The sequence below is a fragment of the Glandiceps talaboti genome, chromosome 10 (assembly GCF_964340395.1).
Source record: "Glandiceps talaboti chromosome 10, keGlaTala1.1, whole genome shotgun sequence".
NCBI lineage: Eukaryota > Metazoa > Hemichordata > Enteropneusta > Spengelidae > Glandiceps > Glandiceps talaboti.
In genome coordinates, this window is record NC_135558.1 from 15,307,408 (window position 1) to 15,321,474 (window position 14,067).

The window sequence follows — 14,067 nt, forward strand, 5'->3', positions numbered from 1 at the left end:
GGGAACAATTACACTTTACTTTGATTGGGGAACAGTTGTACTTTACTTTGATTGGAAAACAGTTATACTTTACTTTGATTATGGAACAGTTACTTCTTTACTTTGATTAGGGAACAGTTATACTTTGCTTTGATTAGGGAACAGTTACACTTTGCTTTGATTAGGAAACAGTTATACTTTGCTTTGATTAGGGAGCAGTTATTCTTTACTTTGATTAGGGAACAGTTACACTTTGATTAGTGAACAGTTACACTTTACTTTCGTTAGGAAACAGTTACACTTTACTTTGATTGCTAAACAGTTACACTTTACTTTGATTGGTGAACTGTTACACTTTACTTTGATTACGGAACAGTTATACTTTACTTTGATTGGTGAACAGTTACACTTTACTTTGATTGGGGAACAGTTACACTTTACTTTGATTAGGGAACAGTTACACTTTACTTTGATGAGGGAATAGTTATTCTTTACTTTGATTGGTAAACAGTTACACTTTACTTTGATGAGGTAATAGTTATTCTTTACTTTGATTGGTAAACAGTTACACTTTACTTTGATGAGGGAACAGTTACACTTTACTTTGATTAGGGAACAGTTATACTTTACTTTGATGAGGGAATAGTTATACTTTACTTTGATTAGGGAACAGTTATACTTTACTTTGATTAGGGAACAGTTATACTTTACTTTAATGAGGGAATAGTTATACTTTACTTTGATTTGGGAACAGTTATACTTTACTTTGATTAGGGAACAGTTACTCTTTACTTTGATTAGGGAACAGTTACACGTTACTTTGATTGGGGAACAGTTACACGTTACTTTGATTGGGGAACAGTTATACTTTGCTTTGATTATGGAACAGTTACACTTTACTTTGATTAGGGGACAGTTACACTTTACTTTGATTGTGGAACAGGTATTCTTTACTTTGATTAGGGACAGTTATGCTTTGCTTTGATTGGGGAACAGTTTTTCGTTACTTTGATTAGGGAACAGTTACACTTTACTTTGATTAGGAAACAGTTATACTTTGCTTTGATTGGGGAGCAGTTATTCTTTACTTTGATTAGGGAACAGTTACACTTTGATTAGTGAACAGTTACACTTTACTTTCATTAGGGAACAGTTACACTTTACTTTGATTAGGGAACAGTTACACTTTACTTTGATTAGGGAACAGTTACACTTTACTTTGATGAGGGAATAGTTATTCTTTACTTTGATTAGGGAACAGCTACACTTTACTTTGATTGGGGAACAGTTACACTTTACTTTGATTGGGGAACAGTTGTACTTTACTTTGATTGGAAAACAGTTATACTTTACTTTGATTATGGAACAGTTACACTTTACTTTGATTAGGGAACAGTTATACTTTGCTTTGATTAGGGAACAGTTACACTTTACTTTGATTAGGAAACAGTTACACTTTGCTTTGATTAGGGAGCAGTTATTCTTTACTTTGATTGGGAGCAGTTATTCTTTACTTTGATTAGGGATCAGTTATACTTTACTTTAATGAGGGAATAGTTATACTTTACTTTGATTTGGGAACAGTTATACTTTACTTTGATTAGGGAACAGTTACTCTTTACTTTGATTAGGGAACAGTTACACGTTACTTTGATTGGGGAACAGTTACACGTTACTTTGATTGGGGAACAGTTATACTTTGCTTTGATTATGGAACAGTTACACTTTACTTTGATTAGGGGACAGTTGCACTTTACTTTGATTGTGGAACAGGTATTCTTTACTTTGATTAGGGAACAGTTATTCTTTGCTTTGATTGGGGAACAGTTTTTCGTTACTTTGATTAGGGAACAGTTACACTTTACTTTGATTAGAAAACAGTTATACTTTGCTTTGATTGGGGAGCAGTTATTCTTTACTTTGATTAGGGAACAGTTACACTTTGATTAGTGAACAGTTACACTTTACTTTCATTAGGAAACAGTTACACTTTACTTTGATTGGTGAACAGTTACACTTTACTTTGATTAGGGAACAGTTACACTTTACTTTGATTAGGGAACAGTTACACTTTACTTTGATGAGGGAATAGTTATTCTTTACTTTGATTAGGGAACAGTTACACATTACTTTGATTGGGGAACAGTTATACATTACTTTGATTGGGGAACAGTTATACTTTGCTTTTATTATGGAACAGCTACACTTTACTTTGATTGGGGAACAGTTACACTTTACTTTGATTGGGGAACAGTTGTACTTTACTTTGATTGGAAAACAGTTATACTTTACTTTGATTATGGAACAGTTACACTTTACTTTGATTAGGGAACAGTTATACTTTGCTTTGATTAGGGAACAGTTACACTTTACTTTGATTAGGAAACAGTTATACTTTGCTTTGATTAGGGAGCAGTTATTCTTTACTTTGATTAGGGAACAGTTACACTTTGATTAGTGAACAGTTACACTTTACTTTCGTTAGGAAACAGTTACACTTTACTTTGATTGCTAAACAGTTACACTTTACTTTGATTGGTGAACTGTTACACTTTACTTTGATTACGGAACAGTTATACTTTACTTTGATTGGTGAACAGTTACACTTTACTTTGATTGGGGAACAGTTACACTTTACTTTGATTAGGGAACAGTTACACTTTACTTTGATGAGGGAATAGTTATTCTTTACTTTGATTGGTGAACAGTTACACTTTACTTTGATGAGGGAATAGTTATTCTTTACTTTGATTGGTAAACAGTTACACTTTACTTTGATGAGGGAACAGTTACACTTTACTTTGATTAGGGAACAGTTATACTTTACTTTGATGAGGGAATAGTTATACTTTACTTTGATTAGGGAACAGTTATACTTTACTTTGATTAGGGAACAGTTACTCTTTACTTTGATTAGGGAACAGTTACACTTTACTTTGATGAGGGAATAGTTATTCTTTACTTTGATTGGTGAACAGTTACACGTTACTTTGATTGGGGAACAGTTACACTTTACTTTCGTTAGGAAACAGTTACACTTTACTTTGATTGCTAAACAGTTACACTTTACTTTGATTGGTGAACTGTTACACTTTACTTTGATTACGGAACAGTTATACTTTACTTTGATTGGTGAACAGTTACACTTTACTTTGATTGGGGAACAGTTACACTTTACTTTGATTAGGGAACAGTTACACTTTACTTTGATGAGGGAATAGTTATTCTTTACTTTGATTGGTGAACAGTTACACTTTACTTTGATGAGGGAATAGTTATTCTTTACTTTGATTGGTAAACAGTTACACTTTACTTTGATGAGGGAACAGTTACACTTTACTTTGATTAGGGAACAGTTATACTTTACTTTGATGAGGGAATAGTTATACTTTACTTTGATTAGGGAACAGTTATACTTTACTTTGATTAGGGAACAGTTACTCTTTACTTTGATTAGGGAACAGTTACACTTTACTTTGATGAGGGAATAGTTATTCTTTACTTTGATTGGTGAACAGTTACACTTTACTTTGATTGGGGAACAGTTACACATTACTTTGATTGGGGAACAGTTATACTTTGCTTTGATTATGGAACAGTTACACTTTACTTTGATTAGGGGACAGTTACACTTTACTTTGATTGTGGAACAGGTATTCTTTACTTTGATTAGGGAACAGTTATTCTTTGCTTTGATTAGGGAACAGTTTTTCGTTACTTTGATTAGGAAACAGTTACACTTTACTTTGATTAGGAAACAGTTATACTTTGCTTTGATTGGGGAGCAGTTATTCTTTACTTTGATTAGGGAACAGTTACACTTTACTTTGATTGGGGAACAGTTATTCTTTGCTTTGATTAGGGAACAGTTTTTCGTTACTTTGATTACGAAACAGTTACACTTTACTTTGATTAGGAAACAGTTATACTTTGCTTTGATTGGGGAGCAGTTATTCTTTACTTTGATTAGGGAACAGTTACACTTTACTTTGATTGGGGAACAGTTATACTTTACTTTGATTAGGGAACAGTTACACTTTACTTTGATGAGGGAATAGTTATTCTTTACTTTGATTGGTGAACAGTTACACGTTACTTTGATTGGGGAACAGTTATACATTACTTTGATTGGGGAACAGTTATACTTTGCTTTGATTATGGAACAGTTACACTTTACTTTAATTAGGGAACAGTTACACTTTAATTTGATTTGGGAATAGTTGTACTTTACTTTGATTATGGAACAGTTACACTTTACTTTGATTAGGGAACAGTTATACTTTACTTTGATTATGGAACAGTTACACTTTACTTTGATTAGGGAACAGTTATACTTTGCTTTGATTAGGGAACAGTTACACTTTGCTTTGATTAGGGAGCAGTTATTCTTTACTTTGATCAGGGAACAGTTACACTTTGATTAGTGAACAGTTACACTTTACTTTCGTTAGGAAACAGTTACACTTTACATTGATTGGTGATCAGTTACACTTTACTTTGATTGGGGAATAGTCACACTTTACTTTGATTGGTGAACTGTTACACTATACATTGATTACGGAACAGTTATACTTTACTTTGATTGGTGAACAGTTACACTTTACTTTAATTAGGAAACAGTTACACTTTACTTTGATTGGGGAACAGTTATACTTTGCTTTGATTGGGGAACAGTTACACTTTACTTTGATTAGGGGACAGTTACACTTTACTTTGATTGTGGAACAGGTATTCTTTACTTTGATTAGGGACAGTTATGCTTTGCTTTGATTGGGGAACAGTTTTTTGTTACTTTGATTAGGGAACAGTTACACTTTACTTTGATTAGGAAACAGTTATACTTTGCTTTGATTGGGGAGCAGTTATTCTTTACTTTGATTAGGGAACAGTTACACTTTGATTAGTGAACAGTTACACTTTACTTTCATTAGGGAACAGTTACACTTTACTTTGATTAGGGAACAGTTACACTTTACTTTGATTAGGGAACAGTTACACTTTACTTTGATGAGGGAATAGTTATTCTTTACTTTGATTAGGGAACAGTTACACATTACTTTGATTGGGGAACAGTTATACATTACTTTGATTGGGGAACAGTTATACTTTGCTTTTATTATGGAACAGCTACACTTTACTTTGATTGGGGAACAGTTACACTTTACTTTGATTGGGGAACAGTTGTACTTTACTTTGATTGGAAAACAGTTATACTTTACTTTGATTATGGAACAGTTACACTTTACTTTGATTAGGGAACAGTTATACTTTGCTTTGATTAGGGAACAGTTACACTTTACTTTGATTAGGAAACAGTTACACTTTGCTTTGATTAGGGAGCAGTTATTCTTTACTTTGATTAGGGATCAGTTATACTTTACTTTAATGAGGGAATAGTTATACTTTACTTTGATTTGGGAACAGTTATACTTTACTTTGATTAGGGAACAGTTACTCTTTACTTTGATTAGGGAACAGTTACACGTTACTTTGATTGGGGAACAGTTACACGTTACTTTGATTGGGGAACAGTTATACTTTGCTTTGATTATGGAACAGTTACACTTTACTTTGATTAGGGGACAGTTGCACTTTACTTTGATTGTGGAACAGGTATTCTTTACTTTGATTAGGGAACAGTTATTCTTTGCTTTGATTGGGGAACAGTTTTTCGTTACTTTGATTAGGGAACAGTTACACTTTACTTTGATTAGAAAACAGTTATACTTTGCTTTGATTGGGGAGCAGTTATTCTTTACTTTGATTAGGGAACAGTTACACTTTGATTAGTGAACAGTTACACTTTACTTTCATTAGGAAACAGTTACACTTTACTTTGATTGGTGAACAGTTACACTTTACTTTGATTAGGGAACAGTTACACTTTACTTTGATTAGGGAACAGTTACACTTTACTTTGATGAGGGAATAGTTATTCTTTACTTTGATTAGGGAACAGTTACACATTACTTTGATTGGGGAACAGTTATACATTACTTTGATTGGGGAACAGTTATACTTTGCTTTTATTATGGAACAGCTACACTTTACTTTGATTGGGGAACAGTTACACTTTACTTTGATTGGGGAACAGTTGTACTTTACTTTGATTGGAAAACAGTTATACTTTACTTTGATTATGGAACAGTTACACTTTACTTTGATTAGGGAACAGTTATACTTTGCTTTGATTAGGGAACAGTTACACTTTACTTTGATTAGGAAACAGTTATACTTTGCTTTGATTAGGGAGCAGTTATTCTTTACTTTGATTAGGGAACAGTTACACTTTGATTAGTGAACAGTTACACTTTACTTTCGTTAGGAAACAGTTACACTTTACTTTGATTGCTAAACAGTTACACTTTACTTTGATTACGGAACAGTTATACTTTACTTTGATTGGTGAACAGTTACACTTTACTTTGATTGGGGAACAGTTACACTTTACTTTGATTAGGGAACAGTTACACTTTACTTTGATGAGGGAATAGTTATTCTTTACTTTGATTGGTGAACAGTTACACTTTACTTTGATGAGGGAATAGTTATTCTTTACTTTGATTGGTAAACAGTTACACTTTACTTTGATGAGGGAACAGTTACACTTTACTTTGATTAGGGAACAGTTATACTTTACTTTGATGAGGGAATAGTTATACTTTACTTTGATTAGGGAACAGTTATACTTTACTTTGATTAGGGAACAGTTACTCTTTACTTTGATTAGGGAACAGTTACACTTTACTTTGATGAGGGAATAGTTATTCTTTACTTTGATTGGTGAACAGTTACACGTTACTTTGATTGGGGAACAGTTACACTTTACTTTCGTTAGGAAACAGTTACACTTTACTTTGATTGCTAAACAGTTACACTTTACTTTGATTGGTGAACTGTTACACTTTACTTTGATTACGGAACAGTTATACTTTACTTTGATTGGTGAACAGTTACACTTTACTTTGATTGGGGAACAGTTACACTTTACTTTGATTAGGGAACAGTTACACTTTACTTTGATGAGGGAATAGTTATTCTTTACTTTGATTGGTGAACAGTTACACTTTACTTTGATGAGGGAATAGTTATTCTTTACTTTGATTGGTAAACAGTTACACTTTACTTTGATGAGGGAACAGTTACACTTTACTTTGATTAGGGAACAGTTATACTTTACTTTGATGAGGGAATAGTTATACTTTACTTTGATTAGGGAACAGTTATACTTTACTTTGATTAGGGAACAGTTACTCTTTACTTTGATTAGGGAACAGTTACACTTTACTTTGATGAGGGAATAGTTATTCTTTACTTTGATTGGTGAACAGTTACACGTTACTTTGATTGGGGAACAGTTACACATTACTTTGATTGGGGAACAGTTATACTTTGCTTTGATTATGGAACAGTTACACTTTACTTTGATTAGGGGACAGTTACACTTTACTTTGATTGTGGAACAGGTATTCTTTACTTTGATTAGGGAACAGTTATTCTTTGCTTTGATTAGGGAACAGTTTTTCGTTACTTTGATTAGGAAACAGTTACACTTTACTTTGATTGTGGAACAGGTATTCTTTGCTTTGATTGGGGAGCAGTTATTCTTTGCTTTGATTAGGGAACAGTTACACTTTACTTTGATTGGGGAACAGTTATTCTTTGCTTTGATTAGGGAACAGTTTTTCGTTACTTTGATTACGAAACAGTTACACTTTACTTTGATTAGGAAACAGTTATACTTTGCTTTGATTGGGGAGCAGTTATTCTTTACTTTGATTAGGGAACAGTTACACTTTACTTTGATTGGGGAACAGTTATACTTTACTTTGATTAGGGAACAGTTACACTTTACTTTGATGAGGGAATAGTTATTCTTTACTTTGATTGGTGAACAGTTACACGTTACTTTGGTTGGGGAACAGTTATACATTACTTTGATTGGGGAACAGTTATACTTTGCTTTGATTATGGAACAGTTACACTTTACTTTAATTAGGGAACAGTTACACTTTACTTTGATTTGGGAACAGTTACACTTTACTTTGATTAGGGAACAGTTATACTTTACTTTGATTATGGAACAGTTACACTTTACTTTGATTAGGGAACAGTTATACTTTGCTTTGATTAGGGAACAGTTACACTTTGCTTTGATTAGGGAGCAGTTATTCTTTACTTTGATCAGGGAACAGTTACACTTTGATTAGTGAACAGTTACACTTTACTTTCGTTAGGAAACAGTTACACTTTACATTGATTGGTGATCAGTTACACTTTACTTTGATTGGGGAATAGTTACACTTTACTTTGATTGGTGAACTGTTACACTATACATTGATTACGGAACAGTTATACTTTACTTTGATTGGTGAACAGTTACACTTTACTTTAATTAGGAAACAGTTACACTTTACTTTGATTGGGGAACAGTTATACTTTGCTTTGATTATGGAACAGTTACACTTTACTTTGATTGGGGAACGATTATACTTTACTTTGATTGGGGAACAGTTACACTTTACTTTGATTGGGGTACAGTTACACTTTACTTTGATTGGGGAACAGTTATACTTTACTTTGATTAGAGAACATTTACATTTTACTTTGATTTGGAACAGTTACACTTTACTTTGATTGGGGTACAGTTACACTTTACTTTGATTGGGGAACAGTTACACTTTACTTTGATTTGGGAACAGTTATACTTTACTTTGATTAGAGAACAGTTACACTTTACTTTGATAGGGAACAGTTACACTTTACTTTGATTGGGGTACAGGTACACTTTACTTTGATTGGGGAACAGTTACACTTTACTTTGATTGGGGGACAGTTATACTTTACTTTGATCGGGGAACAGTTACACTTTACTTTGATTGAGGAACAGTTACACTTTACTTTGATTGGGAAGCATTTACACTTTACTTTGTATTTGGGAAAGTTTATCTTTGATTTTGTTTGGGGAACAGTCACACTTTACTTTGACTAGGGAACAGTTAAAGGTTACTTTGATTGAGGAGCAGTACTCCTTTATTTTGATTAAGGACCAGTTTCTCTTTGAGAACAATTTACTTTACTTTGATTGGAGAACATTTACACTTTACTGTGCTTGGGAACAGTTACACTTTACTTTAATTTGGGAACTTTACCTGCGACAACTTTGCAACCTGAAAAATATTAAAGTTGCGTCTATCCTTGCAAGTTTAGAATTGAAATATCTAGATTTCATTGTTCCTCTCATGACCTTAATATTGAGATAGCAGAAGGCATCAAACATTCCAGAAAACTTGCATTATTTTAACTTCTATACCTCAGACAGAACACCTTAGATAGAAAACATGTAACATTTCTTAACACTCTGTCCTCGTTATGAATAACTGAAACGGAAATTCCTCCCAAGATGATATGGTTTTACAAAAACCCTAGATTTGATAAATTTGTATCACTGGTAAGCTCACAAAATGTCACGGGGTAAAGTGAGCCGTGGCATGTTTCACTTATGCTTTCAAAATTATACAAAGTTATACAATACTTTAAAAAATGTGTGTGTTAAATGGCAAAATTTGCGCAATATGGCAATTTTTATATTTGTCTCCAGTACATTGTCTATAATTTTTCCCTATGATGTACTCTGAATGAGCACTCTATGTTACTTTTGAATAAATATTAATTTTGTGCCAAACAAACCAATGTGGTTTTAGCAGTGTATTACTACACTATACTGGCTGCCATGGTAACTGAGCAACATTTGAGCAGATTACATCATATGATGTGAAACATGGTCCTTTAGCATGATTTTTTGCACAAATAGAGGACTATTTGTGAAATAAAACCACGGTTAGTGATTTCGCCATGTATTTTCTATCGGAAACATTTTAGTCTGGTTTCCATGGCAACCCAAATTGTCAATAATAATGATTTTTCCAAATGTTGTTAGAGTATACCCAGCCATATATAGTGGTTTGTATATATTGCCATTTTGTAATTATTTTCACCATTGATTTTTGATTATATCTTTACTGTCTGTAGGGTAACTAATATACATATATATATATATATATATATAAATATATATATATATATATATATATATATATATATATATATATATATATATATATATATATATATATATATATATATATATATATATATATATATATATATATATATATATATATATATATATATATATATATATATATATATATATATATATAATGCGCATTATATATATATATATATACTAATTCAGTGTAAGAGGTAAGTCATAAACTGAAGGAAAAGCACTCAATACTGAGAAGTAGAGCTGTATTACACAAAATACACAAGTTATGGTACGGAGCCGTTACTCAGAGTTTCACGCTTGAATGCGATGGTCGTCCGAAGATCGCATTCAAGCGTGAAACTCTGAGTAACGGCTCCGTACCATAACTTGTGTATTTTGTATATATATATATATATATATATATATATATATATATATATATATATATATATATATATATATATATATATATGCTAGTATACTTTTATGTTAATCGTTAATATCATGATCCCGAAACTTCCAACTTTTGTTGTTTTTGAATTTATGAATTTCAATAAAAATATTATATTATTGTTGTCACAGTTTCCATCCTTATTTGCTTCCACTCGGCAGAGCCAGAAGAGGGCTATGGGAATGACTGATATCTGTTATCAGTCCTATTCTTGATATGCATAAATCAAGTTCAATCACACCTGGCATACATTTTGTGTACTGTAGGTGATGTATGCATATCACTTTATTTCAATAACATCGTAAATAAACTCCCAATGGCAAAGCCGAGAGGGGCTACTTTATACCATAGGGTCCCATGCGTGAGTCTGTCTGTGTTCACCTGTATCTCAAATATGCCTTAAGCCTATTTCAACCAAACTTTTACTAAACATCTAATACTATCCGAGGGTGTTGATATAATTACTGGTAGTAAAAGGATGTAATCAGCATATAATTTACATAAAACATGTTTATTAAAATTTGAGAATGCCCATTAATGAATTATCACTACTGACTGAGAACAGCTGTTTTACATGTGGTGAATAATAATGAACATTTTTGATAAAAACTGAAACTTGTAAATAGTCTAACCCTCTCAGAGACCATTTACTTAAAAGATTTTTAAATAATCCACCAATTTGATGGTATAGTAAAGTATAATAAACTATAAATAATATGGGTAAGAATCATAAATATATGTAACAAGCAATTTGTTGCATCACTATATATTTACAAACATAACTCAGTATACATGAATTACGAGAGCCATGTGAAACTTTCGCAGTGCAAAATGGGATGAAGATACGAGGGCAATGTCAGTGCTCCTTACAGCAGTTTGAATTTCCCGCATATGCATACATTACCCATAATCCTCTTTATATAGTGGACATCTGCCTTTGATTGGTAAGATTACAACACTGCGCACCACATTTTGGGACTTCCGTGGAACATGTTTTCACACATTATTGTACAACACAGAGAGGGATCTAATACCTAGTTTATGTACAACACTATAGCTTCTATGGGAAAAGACTAAAGACCCCTCCATGCAGGATAGATCCATCATGATCAGTGTGAGGTCGAAGGTAAGATGTTTTGCAATAGATATAATGTATTATTATGCTATCCTTTTGTAGAAAGTGGTAAAACTTGCAAAATAGCACACAGTGCGAAGGGACTATAATAACCCAACTACATGTATCTCAAAGGCAAAGCATGTCGTGTCATCAGAAACTCTATAATCAAATAACGCTTCTTACAAGTAAAATGTTGAAATTTCACTTTGTTAGATCAAAAATGATATATACACCATATCTGTTTCAGTTGGACTCTTCAGTGGATATTTCGCATTACTCTTCAAAGACAGTTTTGATAATTTTCCATACATGGTTAAAAATAGATTTCGTCCACTGCTCCATGCAGCAAAATAACTTCTCCCAATGGAGTATTCTATTCCCCAAATAACACAAAACAGTTCAGTGTGATTTTCAGACAGTACTATTCTCTGGTCTCCGAGCTTAATGTGATAAAATAGCAACTCAACAATAATATGAATACAACTGTATATATCATATATTATATGCTTGGCAAGATTGTGCATTGATTTCAGCATTTGTGCATTTTAATAAATGTTTATATTCCTGATTCTATGTACTAGTATTTGTGATGCCATTAACTTTTTAAGTTTAGGAAATGTGGCGACCTCACCATTTTCATTTCATTGATTGTTATAGATATACATGCGAAGTTCTGTTTGTTTTCTATGTTCACAATAAAACTTAATTGTCCACTTCTTCTCAGTTATAAACATTAAATTCTTTTTCGTATTTTGTATTTTGGGGGGATTTAATGTTGGGATGTCTTCTTGCACCGTTACGTTCACTCTTCAAGCTGCTGGGTTTCATGGTTTGCCTTTCCGGTGGGCTACCTATACAAATCGAAAAAGTTAAAATTTTATATACAATTTTGCAATGTATGTATGTGTGTGTGTGTGTGTGTGTATGTATGTATGTATGTATGTGTGTATGTATGTACGTACGTATGTGTGCATTTGTTTGATTTGATTGATTGATTAATTGATTGATTGATCTATGTCTAGCACAAGTGAACAAATTGTTATTTTAAGGTCATGGATATGTATGCTTCAAATGCAACTCACTGGATATCTTGTCCTTCTCTGGTGGCAGCATAACATACAAAGCTTCATTGTTTATCGTCTCTATTGCAGAAGATGCACATGCCACGTCATTTTCTGGAGGAAGCATTACATACAGCTCTTCGTTATTTCTTGTTAGCGTCGTTTGTTCTTCAGCTGGTGTCACCATCTGAGTATCCTCTTGAGGCTGTAGTGCACATGGTTGACCAGCAACATAGTATGCCTGGGGTCAGATAATATGTAAATATAGCTTGATCAGCAACTGATCTAGAAGGTCATGATCAAAACCTGGTCGTGGAAGAAAGCTTATAACCTATGATAAGTGGGACAGAACCTTGAGTAGAATGGTCTAACTATGTATCGCACTTTAAGAGTTACAGTCCGTTTCAAGTGACCGTCCGGTTTCTGCATGGTTGTATTTAACAGGGTCGGTGGGCGGTAATTTGAAAGGGGTTGTATGTAGTCAGTCATGTTTGATGAAGTTCTCATGATAAATGATTTCCATATGTCTATCACATACAGTATACCCAATCACGACTATTCATGAGCTGGACATATTGCATTACAATGATTCTGTATGCCTTGTCAGAGACATGTTGTCGAATTTTTGAAAAGAAAAGCATATATATAAGAAAGTATGTGCAGCTTATATAATTGCTTTGGAGTATTATCTTCAACTTGTTTAGCTGTAGTATTTGCGCAATGTGTGTATTTTTTATTCAACTGTGTCTTTCACAATTTGTGTACATGTGTGTATATGTTTTGATATGCTTGAGTTAAATGGTGTGAAAATTCCTATTATATTAATTGTAATGTCTTTCCTCATGTATGTAAATATCTTCATATAGGCATGGAGAGATACTTTATGTTTACCTTTTCTCCTCTAATCCATTTAAACTTTGTTTAGTGACAGTTGTTGCCCCCCCCCCCATCCCTATTTGGGCCTAGAGTCTGATTCAAATAGTAAGCTTTGTATAATATGAAATATGCCAGGGGCATCCGGCAGACATAGCCACTAAGACAGACAGACAGACAGACAGACAGACAGACAGACAGACAGGCAGGCAACACGCACACATACATACATACATACATACATACATACATACATACATACATACACACATACATACATACATACATACATACATACATACATGCAGGCAGGCAGGCAGGCAGGCAGGCAGGCAGACAGACAGCCCGCTGATTGCTTATACAAAACCTTTATTATCGCATATGAACACCGTTAGTAAGATACCATATGGAAACTTTATACTTACTGGGGCATTTGGAGACTGTTGTCCACACCAAAGCATTCGACATGAAGTTATCAAGAAAAGAGTTGCAATAACACCTTCAGCTACGGCCACTACAATAAGTGATGAGTCTA

The 14,067-nt window shown here is 33.1% G+C and overlaps 1 protein-coding gene across 1 annotated transcript; it reads right to left on the reverse strand.

The window, feature by feature from the left end:
* Positions 1 to 12,173: 12,173 nt before the first annotated feature.
* LOC144440564 (uncharacterized) lies at positions 12,174 to 14,036 on the reverse strand. The gene is made up of 3 exons (XM_078129950.1): positions 13,958 to 14,036; positions 12,681 to 12,900; positions 12,174 to 12,449 (listed from the first exon to the last, which is right to left on the reverse strand). The coding sequence occupies exons 1-3, from the start codon at positions 13,991 to 13,993 to the stop codon at positions 12,319 to 12,321; spliced, it is 387 nt and encodes a 128-aa protein (XP_077986076.1). The 5' UTR covers positions 13,994 to 14,036; the 3' UTR covers positions 12,174 to 12,318.
* Between the last annotated feature and the right edge of the window lie 31 nt (positions 14,037 to 14,067).

Coding starts and splice junctions, on each gene's coding strand:
- LOC144440564 (XM_078129950.1), bottom strand. CDS start 13,993: ATGCTTTGGTGTGGACAACAGTCTCCAAATGCCCCA. Junction 12,901..13,957: donor AACAGTCTCCAAATGCCCCA/GTAAGTATAAAG, acceptor ATCTGACCCCAG/GCATACTATGTTGCTGGTCA. Junction 12,450..12,680: donor AGAGAAGGACAAGATATCCA/GTGAGTTGCATT, acceptor CGATTTGTATAG/GTAGCCCACCGGAAAGGCAA.